The 20,644-nt window shown below is 36.8% G+C and overlaps 1 protein-coding gene across 11 annotated transcripts in view; it reads right to left on the bottom strand.

The window, feature by feature from the left end:
- SMG7 (SMG7 nonsense mediated mRNA decay factor) overlaps positions 1–20,644 on the bottom strand; it is a 68,111-nt gene that overhangs the window by 10,429 nt on the left and 37,038 nt on the right. For 6 of the 11 annotated variants that reach the window (XM_024732395.1, XM_024732393.1, XM_024732388.1 and 3 more), the window contains 10 exons: positions 16,706–16,877; positions 15,067–15,138; positions 13,808–13,958; positions 13,288–13,423; positions 8,440–8,602; positions 7,933–8,089; positions 5,088–5,158; positions 3,812–3,872; positions 2,544–2,663; positions 1,222–1,648 (listed from right to left, as the gene is read on the bottom strand). In XM_024732395.1, the coding sequence (XP_024588163.1) occupies positions 1,222–1,648; positions 2,544–2,663; positions 3,812–3,872; positions 5,088–5,158; positions 7,933–8,089; positions 8,440–8,602; positions 13,288–13,423; positions 13,808–13,958; positions 15,067–15,138; positions 16,706–16,877 (1,530 nt within the window). Of the gene's footprint in view, positions 1–1,221; positions 1,649–2,543; positions 2,664–3,811; positions 3,873–5,087; positions 5,159–7,932; positions 8,090–8,439; positions 8,603–13,287; positions 13,424–13,807; positions 13,959–15,066; positions 15,139–15,387; positions 15,484–16,705; positions 16,878–20,644 lie in introns of those variants that run through there. The other 5 variants (XM_024732394.1, XM_024732396.1, XM_024732391.1 and 2 more) reach the window with 3 other exon arrangements.

The raw sequence follows: 20,644 nt of genomic DNA on the forward strand, positions 1-20,644 counted from the left end.
ATGAGGTACAGAGGGCGGTGATACATTGACTACTGTCAGGTTTTCTTTAATCATCAATAGTCAGATTTAAAAAGGATGAGACCAGAAAAGAGACTTTATTTTCCATCTGGACCTTTTGGGGAGGCAGTTTCAGAGGATAGAGCCGGAGCAGGCAGGAAATGCTGAACTCTTTATCCCTAAAACACTGGTCCTGCGGCCTTATAATTCTTTCGTTTTCTTCCTTGCCCTTCCCCAACACCTCTCACTTTCTCTGTACCTTTCCTCAATTTCTACCATGTTTTTCTCTGTTTCTTCCCCTATTATTAACCTTAAAACAGAACTACTATGTTCTTATTTCTCCCTTTCCCTGCAAAAAACTGTAAGGGAAATGCACTGCAGGTAATGTTTATTTGCAAGCAGACTTCAAAACTGTAAGATTCCTCATGCCTACTGTAAATAAATACATTTTAATCAAATGGCTACAAACATTAGCGGTGTTAATAAAACCAGCACAGAGTAAAGACCCTTTTGTTTATATGAAATCATCTGTATCTCCCTGGAAAGGGGTGTGTGTGTGTGTGTGTGTGTGTGTGTGTGTGTGTGTGTGTGTGTGTGTGTGTGTGTGTGTGTGTGTTTAAAAGAAAAGTCACAAATAACTGAGCAGTGTTTATCCTTTCCCAGCAAGAGACTTGGGTTCTTGCTTTACAAATTCCCATGAGCCAGGATAACACTGAGGTTATATAATGCTACTAGCTGGGGCCAATATAAATGTCAAGGAAAATAGCCTCATCTTTCCCCAAGAATATATTTTATTTTGTATAGTGAATCTGAAAAACAAAAAACAGAAAACCACCGTGTAAGCCTTAATATACTTGGTTCTATGGGATCTATAAAAGAACCCAAATTTTCCACTATAGCATTAATAAATCACAATTATACCTTCCAAAGAAAATGTAAGTCTTTGTGAAATCGATAGCTCTGCAACTGGTTATTCCCAGCCACTTAAACTGGAGAGAACTGACAAAAATCAGGTTGAGATTTTTTTCACTCACATTACAATTCCTGAGAGTCGGTGGAGTACCCATCTACCATAGTTCTTTACATGACCTTACTATGCAGCCTTCTAAGAATGCATTGAAGCTTCCAGAATAGTCAATTCTCAAGGCTTTAGGAACAAAATGAAAAATCTTGCCTTTTGTGTGAGCCTTCCTCTACCTGCTTTATAGTTCAAATACAGCTTACCTGCACTGCCACATTCTGCTTTCCTGTTTCCTGTAACTTTTCTAAGGTGCATTTCTTGGTTTCTGTTTTCCTCTTGTTGTTGTCCTTCTTTCCATCATTCTTAGTTACAGTTATTCCTTTGCTATAGTCCCTTCTCACCTCTTTGGGAGGAAAACTTCTTCCTTGGTCTCTGTTCACTTCTCGTGGCTTAATGTTCTCTTTGAAGGTGACCACTGGTTTCTCTCCTGTGTCACAGTTGTTGCTTAGATTTCGGCCTGTAGACAGCACTGATTTCAGTCCTGGGTTCCCATCCACAGCCAGTGACTCTATGATGGTTGTTTCTTGCAGAATGAGGTTCTCTTTGGCTTCACTGGGGTCTTCCAGTATTAACTCTGGGATTTCTGTGATAAACAACAATTTCCCTACCTCATTTTCACACTGAATCAGCCTAAAAAAGTAAAAATAAATCCATATATGAAAAACACAAATCTAAAAGACAATAACAACTGAACTGTGTATGGGTCCCACAGCCTTAAAATGTGGGAAACAGCAGGGTATAACGGTGTGGATTCAGGTAACATAAAAAGCAGTTATGTAAACTCAGATTCTCATTATCCCACTGAACATCACCACCACACGTTCCCATGCCCTTTTAACATTCTCTAATAAGTACAGCTACATTTACTCAGCATGTTTTAAGCACGAGACACTAGACTAGGCCCTTGAAGTAGCTATAATTCCTGTTTTATAGGTGTGAAAACTGAAGCTCAGAGGTATTATGTTTATTCAAATATGCAACCATGTGAGTGGCTTACAGTATAATATGAACCTGAATACAAAAATGAATATGAAACAGTTACTGACTTTGGAAAGGTTATAATCAACCACAGTGATCCTAAAGGACACACACTTGGGGAAGTGGCAGAACTAGACACTGAATTCAAATCTATCTGACTCTAAAACCTATGCCCTGTCTATTACACCAACTACCATACCTGCTTTATATTTAACTAGCACCATCCTGGTCTGTCTTGACTGAAACTGACCACCATGCCCCTGTCAATACAACTCACCATAACTGTGAACATACAATTTAGTTAGATTTATATAGATGTTTATAAATTGGAGAAAAAGCTCATGAAAAACAGTGGCGACAAGGCAAACTCCTCTAAAATAGGCAGTGTAATGAGAGAACAGAGGTTAAATAAAGAGATACGTATGATCACTAGGGTCATAGTTTGATGCTGTGTTACCAACATTTTGACTTAAGAGTTTACAATCAATAGCATTATACCAAGTCTAAAACTCATGTGGGGGCTGTGTGTGTATCCGATGAGGAATACCTTGGCTGATTATCTGCAATCCATTTGCCTATAGAGATCAAGCGCTGCTGTCGTATTTGTCTTTGCTGACCCTCTTTGTCTCCTGTAATACCCTGGTGGCCTTTGGAAAAATCCAAGTTCCTAAAATTGATATAAGCAAATTATAGAAAATTAAACCTAATGAACTGCAATGGCTTCAGATTTTTCCATACAGGTTAGCTATTTAATGTAAGCAACTGCATTTGTTTGAATTTATTTACGCTCCCAAAGACTGTAAATACAATGAAGCAAAGTAGAAAAGACAATATGCAAAATTCACTATATTAATATGATATTTTTACTTATATTTCACTTTCTCACAGAGGAGCTCAAATAAATCACCATCTTTTATTGGGAAAGATTCTTTTATCCTAAGAATAAAGTTTTCATTAACACTAACCTTGCATTATAAGTAACTTACTTCAAATGACCATGGCAATGCTAAGGGTCTCTGAAATGCCTATTCTAACAAATAGTAGTAATCTATACACTTTAAGGTGGCCCAATCTAAATCAGAAAAAATGTATACATATAATAAAGTACATAGAGCAAAGAACTAACTGACGTTAGAAAGGTAAGTCAACCTAAAAAATAAGGATTTTTCAGATTTCTCATTAAGCTATCTTTAAAAAAAAAGAAGCAGCATCTAAGAATTGCTAGGCAGTAGGTCAGATACTAAGGATACAAAGATAAATGAGAAATAGTCCCTACCTTAAGGAACAAATAATTATGATTTAATCTGAAGAAATAAAAGCTAAACAAAGAATAAGAGAAGCATAATAAAGAAGGGTTAGTTTCTTCCGATAAGCTTTGAAAAGGTTTCACAGAGTTAAGTGATACCTGAGCTGGACCTTGAACAGGTATGGTTAAGTGCTAACAGGTTGGTAAGGGAAGGGCAAACGAGGAAGTGGGAATGTTCTAGGCATAGCATGAACAAAGTTTTGGAGGAATAAATATACAGAGCTATTCAAGTACAGGACATAGTGTATGTATGATATGTGTAAGTACTGGAGGGGAGGAAGGTGAAAGTGGCAGGAAATATGACTGAAAAACTAAGCATTTGGACATTAAGCTTAAAAAGATATTATAACAACTGGGGATGGGTAAATTGAAGTTTTTGTATTAGTAATGGGACATCATCAAGCCTGTACTTTAAAAATATAATTGCTGAAGCAGAGTAGAATGGACTTGATTAGGTTGATTAGGAAGCTTTTTAATATGCTAGGTAAACAGTGATAAAAGCCATCTACCTGAAAGAAGGTCTCAAAGCCAAGAATCCTTGTAACTCGAACTCCTCTGGAAGTGGTGTAGCTACAGAAGGGCAGAAAACAAGATTTGTAAATACCTTAATTAAAATATTGTCATTCAGCAGGATATTACTTCTTAAATTAAAAAAAAAAAAGAGTATTTTTTTAGACAGAAAGAAACTATAATGCTCATAGTTCTCTGCTCTTCTTTATAGTAATCTTGATAGAATAACTTACCTGTCAAACCCCTGCATGTTCCTTTGGGCCCTAGACATTGTCCTAATACTCACCTACTACTCACTGCTGAGGAGGATGGGTGCAATGTACTTTTTTTCCCCCTAGCAGCCTTAAAGATTCAAAGCCTCGGATCCATTAATCACAATGTTTAGGTTATCTCCTTGTTAACTCAAAGTATTGAATACCAACACTGACAACACTTGGGAGCTTGTAAGAAATACAGAATCTTGGGCATTATCCTAAACCTACTGAGTCATAAACTGCATTTTAACAAGATCCCAGGTGATTCATTTGCAAATATGATGCTTGAGGGGCACTGATGTAATGGAAGAAAAATAATCAGAAAGGAGTCAACTACGGATTGTTCAGTGCAGGATTATTTATAATGGGGAAATTTTTTAAGCAAATGGACAACGATAAAATAAATTATGGCAGAGCCACAGGACGGAATATTAAGCAGCCTGTAAAAATCATGTTCCAAAATGTTTAAATGACAAAGGAAAAGGCTAACAATGTAGTGTTAAATTATAAAGCAGGTACAAAGTTGTATCTGATATCAATCACATGCAGGTTGTGTGTACGTACACATAAGTAAAAGCCGCAAAGAAAATACACTATCATGTGAATAGTACAGAAAGTATCTCTGTATGAGAGAATTAAGGGTGACTTATGTTATGTTTGTATGTCCCGAATGTTCTATGATAAGCAAGTACTACTTTGAAAGAATAATGTTGTTCACATTAGTTCCTTAAAAAAAACTACTAAGAGTGAGGAGGAAAGGAAGATGGAAAGAATCTGAAGGTACTACACTCTCTGGACTCCTATGCAAATGTAGCTAAACAGGAGAATAAGCTGCTGAGAGAACTGGAAGAACATTACCTCTATTTCCACCCACTTAATCAATATAGAGCTCAAAGTCACTTCTGAGTTACTACATTTAAAGTCAAACACTTAAGAACAAAACCCTGTTTTTCTCTGGCGTTAAGCCCACTATTAGTGATGGAGAACAATGTCAGTGACACAAGGTTAAGGTAGCCCTTACCATTAGTACTTGAAAGATCCTCTTCATGGGGATGGAAACTATTCAGAAGAGAAATTAGCCAAGGCCAAATGCTGTAAATTAAACAGATAGTTCAGACTTTATTTTTGCATGAAAAACCAGAACACTAATAAGCCATGAAAGTGTTACCTATAGGACCGTGACTATGTATTTTTCCCTTGCTTCAGCATTTTAAAGGCTGTATGATTTCCTAAAACATATTTCCAAATGTGTCTAGATAAGATACACCAAAAGGGCCAAATTTCCATGATAGAGACCTACTACTGCAGATCGTTTCCCAGGCTCCTAATTTAACAATTAGCTAAATTAACTTGTCAGTTTTAAACATTGATATTTACTGAGAAAACTTTGACCAGAGAAATAGCACATTATGTTTTTATAGTTTTCACATACATTATCAGTTGTGGAACCCATTACTAGTTTTTAATCTGTGATGGGGGTGTGGTTACATCATAGTCAAATCACATTCTCTGTTCAAAGTGATGACTATGCCTTTTTATGATACAACAAAATCCACACATTGCTGTAATATCCTTACCTCTGTTTCCTAATACAAAATTTTTGCCAAAGTTTGCAAAATATTAAAAAATATTCTTAATATTTAGTTAAAATATTAAAAATAATCACGATCTACTGAAGGTAACATTAAGGTTTTCTTGAAATATTTAACAACCAATGTTGGTGAAAAGTTGGTTTTAAAAAAAGAAAGCCCAAGGTGAGTTGCCCAGGATAGAGAAATTGGATGTGCAACACCACATCACAGAAAAAACCTGGAAGCTGACAACTATTTGACGGTTTTACACTTTGATATACGGGAATATGCTGCTTAAAAAAAATAAATGAATAATATAGAAAAAATATATAAGGAAATAAACACTGAAGAATAAATGTCTGCTACAAGTCTTTGGGGACGTAACGAATTACGAGACAGTTGAAAAAGAAGGTTAATAACCCAAAAAAGAATGTTAGACTAGAACAACATCTTTATGCAACAAATATGAGATCTCAAGAAACAGACTACAGAAAAAGAGTGTGGAAAATGATTTAATGATATATTGCTTTACCCCACTGTGGGTTACTTAAGTCTGACTTTGCTTTCTACAAAGGAAAAAAATACATCACTATTTCATGCATTTGTTAGCTTAAGATAACATGCTCTCAAAAAAAGTACAGAGGAAAACAAGTTCTAGAAATTGTAAAGGCCCAAAAGCAAGAAACTGAAGGTTATTTGAATATATATAAAACTTTGAGTTCACAAAGAAGAATTGTATTTTTCATCATTTAAAAGATATAAATGAAGATTATTACACCTTGATATATCAGACATATAAGGAAAATCTTCAGTTTTGGAGAAATACCCCACACTAGCCTAAAATGAGTAGTAACATAATTTAAGACAGAATGAAATACCTGCAAGGCCATAATTCTAAAGATCCCAACAAATCTAAGAGAAGGAATGGGGAAGAGAAAATGATAGGGAAGAAAAAGGAAAAATGTTTGTAAATAAACTATTCCTTCTGGCTGAATATCCTTTGCAACGATAAGAAATGGGAATGCACCGGCAGTTCCCTGGTGGTCTAGTGGTTAGGACTCGGCGCATGGCCTGGGTTCAGTCCCTGGCCAGGGAACTGAGATCCTGTAAGCTGTGTGGCTTGGCCAAAATAAAATTAAAAAGAGAAAGGGAAAAAAAAAAAGAAAAAAAGAAAGAAATGGGAATGCACAGAATGGGCCTAAAAGATCACTGTATAGGAACAAAAAACTGAATAAAAATATCAAAGCTTCTTTCACAGCATTACTGATATAAGTTACTGAACCAAACACAAGTTCTAAAGTACACACGGGAAGGAAAAATGTATACCTCTGGTCGAGAAATGAAAACCCAGTGCAAGAAAGCAATGTCTAAAAATATGCATGACTTACTAATACCTACATTGGCACAGAAAGGAGATGTGTAGTATGCTGTACTATGTTGCTAAACTCCATTCATGACAATGTCAAAAATGAAGGTGCTTAAAGTTAGGTTTGAGGGGAAAAGAGGAAAGAGAAGTATGCAGTAAGAGGGATCACAGGGTCTTAAACGTGGCTTGGACATTTTCTAGGTTGTGACCTTGGTCAATGTGTATGTAGATACTGGACCACAAAGCAGATATTTCAGAGACTCTCCTAATATCCACCATCAAAATATGCAGGGGAAAAAAATATATGCAGGGGAGGAACTTCCCACTCACTGCAAAGCCTTACTGGAAATATTTATTCCTATAATCAAAGGTACACTGAAAGCTTTCATTTGTCACTGTAAAATGAATAGTTCCTAAGAACTGTCAGAATTATTCTGAGTAGAAATTACAGAGAAAATAGTGAGAGCCAAAATAACTTCCAATCTTCTATGCTTAAAACAAATATAACTCAAATCGGGTGTTACTAAAAGGCAACAAACAGCTTATGTACAGAAAAGAATGGAAGAAGTAAAAATCTCTTCCCTTCAACTCCTAAGCATAAAATTGGGGCATATTATAATGAATAAGAAACAAACTGGTTTTATTTCTATTTCATTTTGAAATGTGAAAAATGCCTTTTCCCCAGGATGGCAACCAGGAACAGGGGGAGCACACAGGGAGTCAGAAATCCTTAAGATTGTGCCTCACATGAAGAATTCAAACAAATAAATAAAAAGCATACAAAGAAGTCTTCAGTTCAATTTCTAGAGAGTAGGTGGAAAATACAAAGTCTTCCATTATTCCAATACTGTTTTAGAAGGCAGTTTCTACATATCTGAATATCAAACGAACAAAGCACACAAGCTAACATGAAACTCTGAGACACTTACTACTGTCTTTCATCCACCACTGCCTCCTGAAAGACCCTGGGTCTGAGTCTCAGCCAGTCCATGGAGACCTTGACTGCAGGTAGGGGATAGGCATTGTAGGATTCCTCCTGAGACTTGTTCTGGAGAGGACACTTGCACAGGATGCCAAGAAAAGACACTGAAAGAAAAAATGTGTTCAGAGAGCATAAGATATTTGAAATTGTGTACCAGTCCGAATTAAAATATTATTATGAGCCTCCTGCTGTACCCTACTTAATACTTAAAATATCTTACAGCTTCTTTCTAAAAAGGCATTTTCTTTCCTATGTTAAAAATGTTATAGATACAGTTGATGAGGGGGTGTCAGGAGATAAAAGGACAGAACTTAGGGTTTAGGCCTCCTGATTCGATACTAAGAAATGTAGGACACTTTTTAATGTTACTAATGCTTTGTTATAATAATGAAAATGCCTAAGATCATGCTTTCCAAAGAAGATGGCACAGAAATTTAAATGCTTTAATACTCACTAAAGAGGGCCAGCAACTGTGTCCAACACAGCTGCTCATCTTGGCTATAACTATGCTGTTCCGTTTCATTGCTAAAGTCACGAAGGTGATGAAGTTGAAACAGGTTAATGACAGTGACGTGAACTAACTGCTGAGAGTTGAAAGCTTTTTGGAATAGCAGCCTCTGTAAAAGAAGACAGGAATACTGAATATATTATCAAGAACAGAAGCCATCTTTGACACAAGAATTAAACTGGCAGTCTGCATTTAAAGCCACAAAGGTAACATTTATAGATGAGTATTTTAATTGAGTCTGACATGGTCTGATGTTTCTCATGTTGACTTTTTGCCTTGAAAGGATTAAACCCAGACACCACAGAGCTGTTTGAGCTGTTTTTTTTTTAAACAATACTTTTTTCCATGAGAAACTATACATTTTATAATTTTAAAAACACATTTACTTATTTATTTATGGCTGTATTGGGTCTTCATTGCTGCGCATGGGCTTTCTCTAGTTGCAGTGAGGGCTACTCTTCATGGTAGTGCATGGGCTTCCCATTGTGGTGGCTTCTCTTGTTGCGGAGCACGGGCTCTAGGCGTGAGGGCTTCAGTAGTTGTGTCACATGGGCTCAGTAGTTGTGGTGCATGGGCTTAGTTGCTCCGCAGCATGTGGGATCTTCCCAGACCAGGGCTCGAACCTGTGTCCCCTGCATTGGCAGGTGGACTCTTAACCACTGCATCACCAGGCAAGTCCCTGTATATTTTTTTAATATGATCTGAGACAAACATTTTAGGGGACTATCAATAAATTTATACATCTTAATCCATTAGAAGCTGTTTTATAAGAGATGCAAACATACTAAAATATTAAACTGGGACCAATGACTAGAAAGTAGGTGCACAGAGTGAAAATCAAAATTTCAAATAAAAAGACTCAAAAAATATGTTTTGAACTCTTGGCACATAATAGGTGACTTAAAGAATTTGTCATAAGATTTACTCTTTCAAAGGCTTGACACATTTAAAGAAACTTATTTATTTTTAATATTTTTTTATTTATTTAATTTTTGGCCCTGTCAGGTCTTAGTTGCAGCATGTGGGATCTTTTGTCGCGGTGTGCAGGCTTCTTTCTAGTTGTGGTGCGCAGGCTCCACAATGTACAGACTCACTAGTTGCAGCACGTGCGCTTAGCTGCCCTGAGGCATTGTGGGATCTCAGTTCCCCAACCAGGGGTTGAACCCACGTCCGCTGCATTGGAAGGCGGATTCTTAACCACTGGACCACCAGGGAAGTCCCAAAAGAACTTATTTATAAATGAGAGAGACAGCAAGAACATATCTGGAACACAGGGTAAATGGTAAACTAAAGCAATCATTAACAAGTGTTATAGGTGCTTCAACGAATTATTACACTTACATTTTCCCCCTATTAGAAAAGCATGGTCTTCATAATCAAATTTCTTTTACTTAATAACTAGGTGTTCACAGTGACCTGCTAATAAGCACTATATGGAAAAATTCACCTACATGCTCTCAGTTAGCCTTAACTTCATCACCCTTCTACCTTAATATCTACAGAAATTTAGATTACTCCCATATAAAATATTTTTCAAACACAAGTTCCTAACAAAGTTGATAGCTATTAGAGATAATACCTGGCTTTGCCCTACACTTTAGCATAGCCAAGTATTCTCCCTCCCCAGGGAAAATTTTTGGAGAAAGTGGGCGATTCACTGTCACTAGCCTTATGGTGGGAAATAGCAAACTACTTACAGTTCTACCAGCAGTGACAAGAGATCCTACCATCTCAGAAATTTACAGCTGCCTTTGTTTAGCCTATTCTGAGATTTTTTTTTTTTACATAAAGAATCTGAAATATCCAGAATAAGTTCTATAATTCTATTAATAAGACCTTTCACGTTATCATTGGAAAACAATACAATTCTACTTTTCTTTAACTCTGTTCTCCCTATCATCTCTCTGTTTCCTTGTCATCTGCCTTTCCAGTATATACATCAAGAATGCTCACTCCTTTTCTAAAGATATCGACCATTTTTCTTTCCTCTCCTCTACTCCGAATGTCCTGAAATGCTATCTCTTCTCCAGAGTTCTCCCACAAAACTCCTTCAATCTCTACATCCAACCTTATAGATCAAGCTGATCGTTTACAGAAATGCATAATATTGGCATGAGAATATTAATTTGTATTTTTCAAAAAGCATTTTTTCCTGTAAGTATAGTTTATAGCAATGTATCCCTTGTATCTATAAATCCACTGGCATTTATTTTAGAAGGTGATGTCCTACCGAACAAATCCTAGCCCTTTAAAAAAATTTTTCTAGTGTATGCACAGAAACATTAAAGCATATGAGTGCAGCCTAGTACTAGCAAATGATAATGTAAGTTCATGAACACACAGACTTTGTCTTGTTCTCCCCTGTATATCTCTAAGAGCTTCAGAAAAGTACACAGTAGACAGTAGGTACTCAAACACTTAGTGAAGGAATAACCCAGACCTTTAGAAGTAAATATGTAATTATTCAGTTGTAATTTCGTAACATTTGGATTGTATTTTAGTAAACAAGAGGAGTTCCCTGGGAACAAAATCAAACCGGAACTGACTTATTGCTCCTCAAAGACACTTTCAACAGCAGTTGAGGAATATACTGAACTAAATACCATTAAGAAACAGCACACATTTAACAGATAGAAAAAGCCTTGTATCTCAATTCCTAAATCCCAGGCCTTAAGTCCTTCAACGAACCTCAAGTTGGTACACGTTTCTGCTTAGTAGCTAAAGACTTGCTAGTTAGACAGATACACTGATGTTGACACGTGGATAATACTAATTATCTATAGAGGCTTTAGAAATACTTACTCAACTATACTAAAATTTCACTCCAACAACTTTCTTCTGACATTTCAGTACTGGGTGAGGTTTAAAATAGATCTGCCTCATACTATGTTTAACTTCAGAGTGTTGGAATGATATTTCAAAGTGTATTTTAGCAACTGCCCACATACACCCACCAGAACTTCACATTCAGAAATATATCTGAAGAGAGTATTAGTATTTGAGGTTGAACCAAATACAAAATTGACTAGATTCTATACAAGAATAACTTACATAGAGAAGATCTCACTAAGGTAGGTCCCCCCTTCCTCCCCATTTAGGGAGTGTATCTTTCACAGAACCAGAGCTGGAAGCAAGATCAAAACGTCATCTGGTCCAACTCCCTGCTAGTTAATCAGACTGCATCTAAACCATCCAAGAAAGATGGCTGTCAATCCGACTCTTAATCTCTCAAAAGAGAGACCCCCTCAGTAACCCCCTACAGTCTTTATTTAAATTTTAAGATTTTATTTCTGACCTCAGGAAGACAAAGGTGAGTTATTTTAAAATAATCCTTCATAGAACTGAAAACTTATAATGAAACTATTTAGCCTTGTTTGTTCTTTCTAGGCTGAACAGCCTAGGGCTTTAAAAAGTTGGTTGTTTCTTTCATGTACCCAACTCTATAAATCATGGGCTAAATTTAAATAGGTCACTAAGAGAAGCGAAGAACAGAAGGGGACTCTAGAAGCTTATTTTAAAACAAACTATGTCTATTATAGTTATTTAGTATGATCTCTTACACATAAAAAGTATCAACTAAAAATGACTATCTGTAAAAACTATTTCACACTGACTATATTTGGCTAATTTATTATCTCAACTGTCTAAGTTCAACAATCTCTGGAATGTGAAACTTTTGTAATACTTATAAAACTGTAAAGTAGTTACAGACAATTCCCCAAGTGTATAGATACTCAGAAGTAACCAAGAAATATAAAATGTTCTTTGAGACTGTCTTGTTTACTGTTGATTCTAGTGACTAAAACAGTGACTGATACATACTAGTCAAATATTTGTTGAATAAATGAACTAAAAATAAAATTAATACTTAATTTTGACTCCTCCAACATTATATAAATTATACTAGGGCTTTCCTGGTGGCACAGTGGTTGAGAATCTGCCTGCCGATGCAGGGGACACGGGTTCGAGCCCTGGTCTGGGAAGATCCCACATTCCGCGGAGCAACTAGGCCCGTGAGCCACAATTACTGAGCCTGCGCTTCTGGAGCCTGTGCTCCGCAACAACAGAGGCCGCGACAGTGAGAGGCCCGCGCACCGCGATGAAGAGTGGCCCCCGCTTGCCATAACTAGAGAAGGCCCATGCACAGAAACGAAGACCCAACACAACCAAAAATAAATAAATAATTTAAAAAAAAAAAAAAATTATACTACATTTAAACTGCCAATTTAATATACTGGTAAAAAATTATTTTCATATATATAAATAGAACAAAGGTTACTTAATTTTATCTCCTTATACAAATTAGTACAACATATTCCTGTTGAATGAAACTCTCATTACATTCCTGCAATCAACCACAAACTCTGACAGATCAAAGCACAATGAGAACAATGCGCTCGGTTTGCAGAATGGGATTACTATCTATGAAGTAGGTAACAGAATCATATCTAAATACAGAAACCATCAAATGTAGGACTTCCAAAACTGAGAAAAGAAAGGTGCTTGGTCTGAGAAGGAAGGAGGAAAAACTGTTTTTTCCCACTATGATATTTTCTGCCAAATGATATTTTCAGCTACTTAGTGAAAACACTGCTGCTGTATTTCTTTATATAGACAGCACCTCAGTTTAAACTGAAGGAATGCTGTATGCAAGAATTTCACATGCTTTAAATTTAGTTTTTATCAACAGTTTGCAATTAAGTAATGACATAAAAAGTGGGAGTAAGCCTCCTCCAAATCTTACGCTTCCTCATTTAGACAAGACAAAAAATTCTCTATTTAAAAAAATCTAACCTTAAACTGTTCTTCCAATTTCTCTCGAAGAGGGCTCAACTTTTCCAAGCTCTTACTCAGGTACACATGACCATGGAACTTAATAAAGGCCTTGATGAAGTCAGAAACACCCCATTTGGTTTTCACCTCATCCCGGCTGAAACGAAAGAAAAACTTCCATGAATCTTAAGCAACAAAATGGCGAAAACCTCTTACAGGAGACTTCGATTTGCAAAAACACATTACTTGAGCACCTATGACTCAAGGAGAGAATTCGGCAACTGACTGACTTTTCAACTGCAACACACTCAGATGAGTCAGTACTCAGCAGACTGTACTCCTCCACTGGGAACAAATCAGAGGCTGACTGGTTGAAATTCAGTGATGACTACATGCAAAACTATTGTAATGTATATGTTTAGAAATTAGGCAAACCTAAGAGAAGAGAAGCATAGGTAACTGGCCATTATTTCTTACATGCCCAAATTTGAGGGGTGAAGGCTACCAGGTTACAAAGTCCTCTTGGAAAAGTCAACCCTACCTTTCCAGTGCTTTAGAAAGTGCTTTTTGTAGATTAGTAGAGGCAGCTGGGAAAGGGAACTTCACAGCAATGCTTCTGCAGTAGTAGAAAATTGTGGTCAGATGGTCTCCTTTGGAAGAAGCTAAGATAGCCAACTGATTGTAAGGCTGACCTAGAGGAGAAAGTTAAGATTCTAAAGCAACCCAAAATGCATGAAGTCTTGCTATCAGAACATAGAGGGTCAGTTTTAAAATCTTTATATTAACAATGGGGAGTATTTTATGAAGTAAATCTCATGACTACCTCATTAAAAATGGCATAATGTAAAACAGCACACTTCAGCTATGGTACATATTGTATTTAGGTTGAAAAGTCACATAATTAGGATGAAGAGCACAGTAAGTTCAAATAAGACTTCAGAAAGGGCTAGACAATAAATATTTTTGGCTTTGTGGATCTAAGAGTCTCTATCACAACTACTCAACTCTGCCATTGTAGTGGGAAAGCAGCCACAGACAACATGAAATAATTTGTCCAGCTGCCATCCCTGCCTTCAAGCGGCTCCTTTAGAATTTAAAGGACTTTCAATGTGGCTTAACAAGAATGTAGATCACCAAACATCTACAGTAATTTAATTCAAGAATCACTGCTAATGCCTATCTTGGGAGCCATCAAAGGACAAAAGCATTATCTTTTAGTAATAAGAGAGAATTTTTCTAGAAGGGAAATGATGGTATTAAAAAGAAAATTAGGGGGCTTCCCTGGTGGCGCAGTGGTTGAGAGTCCGCCTGCCGATGCAGGGGACGCGGGTTTATGCCCCGGTCTGGGAAGATCCCACATGCTGCGGAGCGGCTGGGCCCGTGAGCCATGGCCGCTGAGCCTGCGCGTCCGGAGCCTGTGCTCCGCAACGGGAGAGGCCACAACAGTAAGAGGCCCGCGTACCGCAAAAAAAAACCCAAAAATCAGGCACATATTTTTAAAAAAAAAGAAAATTATTCTATAAGTAATTAAGGAAGCCAGAGTTGTTGAAACAATTTTAGATCACATTAGGAGATATTCTATTTATATTGCTTTGCTGACAATCATAATATTAGTTTAAAAAATTTATTTCCAATTACAGAGAATGTACAGTTAAAAGGAAAAATATAATAATCAATACCAAAACTCAACATTTTTTTTGGTTTCTTAACACTTGAAAGATGAGCCTTGAACTATTTACCATTTTTCTGTATCTAGAGTAAAGTGTCATAATCCACCACAAGTTGACATGGCCCACTCACCATTAGAGGGGACAAGCTGAGCCGCATGCCTATAGTAGGACTCTGCCTGGCTGGTCTGGTTTCTGTATCGAGCTGAGAGGAGGAAAAAGAAAGTTTAGTTTAAAAACAAACAAACAAACAAACAGAAAAAACAAGCATTAGGGTAATATTTCCAAAACAGCTACAGTTTAACAATTTAAAATTAATAAACACATTAAAATTAAATTAAGATGATTAAAGAAAAAATATTTTAAAACAAATTAACTATAGGATTATGTGTGAAGTGTCTATCCGGCCTTCCCTATTTGGGACATTCAGCATGTAACCAATTTTAAAGCTTACCTAGCCCCCTTTTTCAGGTCCTCTAGTGTCATGCATCACCAGCTCCCACTATGGACTATGCTGGTGACCTGGAGCCGGCCCACAAGAAGGGGTGAGTTATATGGCACTTAAAAACAAAACAAAACAAAAAACACTATACAATATGATCTGAAATTTATGTATTTCTTCAATATCTTATAAAGTGACTTTGAAAAATACTTCATACCAGACTTCCCTGGTGGCACAGTGGTTAAGAGTCCACCTGCCAATGCAGGGGACACGGGTTAGACCCCTGGTCTAGGAAGATCCCACATGCCGCGGAGCAATTAAGCCTGTGCACCACAACTACTAAGCCTGTGCCCTAGAGCCTGCGAGCCACAACTACTGAGACAGTGTGCCACAACTCACACTGTAAAGCCCGCGCGCCTAGAGCCCGAGCTCTGCAACGAGAAGCCACCGCAATGAGAAGCCCGTGCACCACAACAGAGTAGCCCCCGCTCGCCACAACTAGAGAAAGCCTGCGTGCAGCAACGAAGACCCAATGCAGCCAAAAATAAATAAATAAATCTTCTTGAAAAAGAAAAATACCTCATACCTATTGCAACATTATTTATGTGTGTGCAAAGAATACACTGAAAGCAAAACCAATCTAAATATACTACTCACTGAATCTCCCTATAGAAATTTTAGTGCTTACTTTCATGTGACCTCTCATGAAGTCAATGATTTATGACATCAAGAAATCTAAAATCTTTGAACTTAGAGCAGTAATGCTCTCCATTCCTTGTTATTTGAGGACAGCCAAAACATAATCCTATAGTTAATTTGTTTTACAACCCTTTTAGGTCACCTTAAAGGAATGAACAAGAATAAATAAGTTCTATAACATTCCCAGATAAAATATATAAAATGGAAATACAAATCTAACTGTAAAGAGGAAACAATTAAAAATGAGCTTCTAATGCACTGGTAGGAAGGAAAAAAAAGGCAATCTAAGCTTCAGAATGACTAATTTTTATAAACCCCACAATTCCAAAGGAGTACAGACTTTAGAAAATATTATGGTACCACTCTGAAAAATTTAGCTTTGGTTACATTTTTGCTGGTTTATTATTTGCCTACATCTGCATAAAGTCTGAATATGAAAGTTACTTCCTTCAAGATCCTTTGCCAATCCCAAAGCATTCCGAAAATCTAGGTTCCTTAAAATACATTTTATAGTTTCCTCTTATGACAATTGAAGTTGTGTGTGTATTTTTAAAGGAAAATAATTTCTTTCTGTGACTACTCCAAAGAAAAGCATGAATGCATTATCAATTCCTTCACACCAATGGCTCACCAATGTCTCCAAGGTGGACGAGGCAGTGCTGGCAGATATAGGAACAGGAGCTAGACTGTGGCTTCACTATGGCGCTGGTATGCGTCTGTTTATTGCTGATAATTCCCAATTGGGAAGACTTCACACGGCATGGTAAATCTACATTAAACACTGTACACAGTTCTTGTAATAACTAAAAGGAGAACATAAGCAAGATTTAGTATTGAGTCAGAACTGGTAAGTCAGAAGTGCTCGAACAGTAAAGTTTGCATGTGTAACTAATATCACATACTACTGACACCTGAGATAGGATAACCTTTCATAGGATAACTAGTAACATTCATTACAAATCACATCTTTTGAGTTCTCAAGTATTAGAGCAATCCAAGATGTACATCTAAAAGGAAAAGCAGCATTAAAAAAAGGACCACTTAAGGAGGGTATTCGGACTCATTCAGCAAGCAACTCCATGAAATTATCTATCTATCTATCTATCTATCTATCTTCTTTTCCTCTTAGAAACAAACAAAACCCATTAAACACTGGTGGTTGGTTACAAATTTGACTTAAATACAAACCAACATATTTGGCAGACTTCAGGAGTTTCTTGAGACTTATTTTGTTAAGCCCAAGGTCAACTTGTGCCTTTGCATACACAAAAGATCTCATGGTACTACAGATCTGGAAGGAACTTCCGATATTATGTAGAGCACCCACTCTTTCTTCCTTTCTTCTCTAGTCTTTTGGTATAAGAGGGTTCCTCTTCCCGGTCAGAGATAATTTCTCTGCCTGAGCATGCTATTTCATTCTTGTCTGCCTCCTGCCTGTCATCCTCTCATTTTTTAAATCTACTTTCAACTTCTCAAGCTTCTTTACTGTGGCCTATAAAGTGTTGCCCACGAAATATAAACAATAAGTATTATTATAAAAAAACCCACAACACACAGAACGAAAGCACTTTCCCTTGACTCTAGATTTCTCCTTTAGCAGCCTTCTAATGTCTCTTCTTCTTCTCAACCAAATTCCTTCAAAACAGTCCACGTGTCACATCTACTTTCTCAATTTCTGTTCACTCCTTAGTCCATTATGATCTGACTTCCACACAACCCCTTCTCTCCTCATTCCAACATCCACAACCACTCTACTGAAACTGTTGTCTGTATGACAACTGGCTATAAATAAGCAAATACAATGGACATTTTCTAGTCATCATCTTACTGGATCTCTCTGCTACATTTAAAACAGTTGATGTTATGGTTGATCACGGAGCTTTTCTAGTTCTTTTTATCTTGCCAATCATTTATTTTCAGTGTCCTTCATTCAAAGGCTTTTTTCCTCCCACCTTAATCCCCTCAAGGGTTTCATTCTTGGCCCCCACACAGCTCTTCACATTCTATTCTCATTCATTCAAGTATTTACTTACAAATATAATCATTCACATATTTGATTACTGTATCACACACCATGGTAAGCAATAGAGACACAGAGATGAGTAAAATAAAATTTGTGTCCTTAAAGAGTTCATAGCTAAATGAGCAAGACAGGTATATAAAGTAGGGAGGAAACAGCAGGAGAGAGGAGGAAGGGAGGGAAAGATACCAAACATGACAGCATAAGCCAACAGAATATTCTTCGTTTATAATAAACTTCATTCCCTGGGTTATTTGATACATTTGTCTCACTTTCTCCTTGTGATAAACTGGTAGCAATACAGTATGTAGATATGAAGCTCCACTTTTTCAGATGGGGATATGAAAACAAAAATATCGAGTCATTTGACTAAGGTTACAGAATTAGAAATATCTTGATTCTATCACCACTCTAATATGTGCAGAATTCACAATACAAAATAAAACACCTTGAGCACCCAACTCAGAAGGAAATAAAATGTCCCACCATTTTCCTAATATAAAAACCACCTCCATAACCAAATATAAAATCCTGTATTCCCTTCTCATGAAGCATAGTAATTATCTACATCTTTACTTATACCTGTACATTTCTAACGGGCAAGAAATTTGCTGACATAAAACTGAGTAAACAAAATTAGTGCCCAGAATGGCTAGAGTCTGGAAATATAAAAAAGCAAGAAGTACAAGAAAGGAGCAAAAAATGGAAGAAACCCAAAAACAGATGATTGTGGAAGATGGCAAGAAGAAACATAACACAGCATAAAGAACTGAGTTCAACAGGTACTTAACAGACTGGAAAATTAGGCAAGGTTGAATATCTATCAAAAAGAAAAAAGAAAGTTCATGAAAAGTAAATCAAGCATCGTTGAAACTTCATGTGAATGTCTTATAATAAAATTTTTGCCAGAACCCAGGAGTTGTAGGTAGAGATACCAGAAAAGTTCCTGCTGGTTCAGGATTCCAGGTGAGAGAACACTAGTTTAGAGGCAGAAACGAAGTGGAACTAAAGAAGAGAAACACATGTTTAATAAGTTGAACAAAACTATATTTGGCAATTATTCGGTGAAAACTCTTTTATACAATTAGCTCTTCACTCTACACTAAGAACTGAGAACTAACTATGAAGATACAGAATACCATCTTTTAACTTACTATAGAAACTTAATGATAATGCTTTCTTTTGGGCTCCCATTTTCTTAGAATAAGGACTACTCTACTGTTCTGTTCTTTGATGTTTTTAAAAAAACCCATACTGCGTGATGTTACATCTTTACTTCGATTGGGAGTTTGGTTCTGGCTCGAGGCATCATGCTTTTATTTATTTATTTAATTTTTATTGGAGTATAGCTGCTTTACAATGTTGTGATAGTTTCTGCTATACAGCAAAGTGAATCAGTTATATGTACACATATATCCACTCTTTCTTAGATTTCCTTTCCATTTAAGTCACCACAGATCACTGAGTAGAGTTCCCTGTGCTATATAGTAGGTGTTCATTAGTTATCTATTTTATACATAGTAGTGTATATATATCAATCCCAATCTCCCAATTCGTCCCCCCCGAACCATGCTTTAAATAGTTAACAAAATATCTAAGGCAAAATCATCTTCACAGGATAACCATGTATCAGTCTCTTGTCAATCCACTCCACCCAGATTTCTATCTCAAGAACTCTACTGCAGTCACATTTCATCAAATCCAAGATACCATAAGTTATAAGATGAACTATTATTTCCATAACATTGAGGGGAAAAAAACCCAATGCCAATTAAATGGTGACTGACCACCTTTTGTAAACTTACCCCTATCTCAGAGGTGTTAAAATATGAAAAAGTTTTAGAAATGAGGAAATATGGTATTCATTAATGTCACCCATGACTTCCATATTGTCAAATCTAATTGATCACTTTTAAATCACCTTACTTGACTTCTCTGTAGCACTCAACAGAGTTGATCACCCCTTCCTCTTGTTGAAATGCTTTTCTCTCTGGCTTCCAAGGCACCACGCCGACTTTCTTCTATTGCAATGTGGCTCCTCCTGTGCCAAACCTGTTCCCACCTAGTCCCATGGGTTTCAATGCCAAACACTAATGTCTAAGTCAAGGTTCTTTATTGTAATCATAAATTTTACTCTGGCCCTGCCCTTTTCACTGAGCTCCAAGCTTATCTAATTACCTATTTGACCCCTCCTCTCAAACAGGCATCTCTCTAATGTAACATGGATAGAGCTGCCTTCTCCTCAGTGTTCCCTATCTCACTAAATGGTATAACCAGTCAGCTAGCTGCTCAATCTGATAACTCAAGTCATCTTTGACTCTTCCCTTACCCTGATTCCACACATCCAATCCAAACCATCAGGAAGTTCTACTGGCTATACTTCAAAAATCCCTTAATAACCTTCCATTACTACAGCAGCATGCTAACTACCTTCCATTCCTGACCTGCTAATTCATTCTCCACACAACATCCAAGGTAATCTTTTAAAAATGCAAATCTTATCACGGTATTCCCTTGCCTACTTTCCAATGGCTTGCAACTACACTTAAG

This window comes from Neophocaena asiaeorientalis, unplaced genomic scaffold (assembly GCF_003031525.2).
Source record: "Neophocaena asiaeorientalis asiaeorientalis breed wild unplaced genomic scaffold, Neophocaena_asiaeorientalis_V1.1 scaffold119, whole genome shotgun sequence".
Taxonomy (NCBI): Eukaryota; Metazoa; Chordata; class Mammalia; order Artiodactyla; family Phocoenidae; genus Neophocaena; species Neophocaena asiaeorientalis.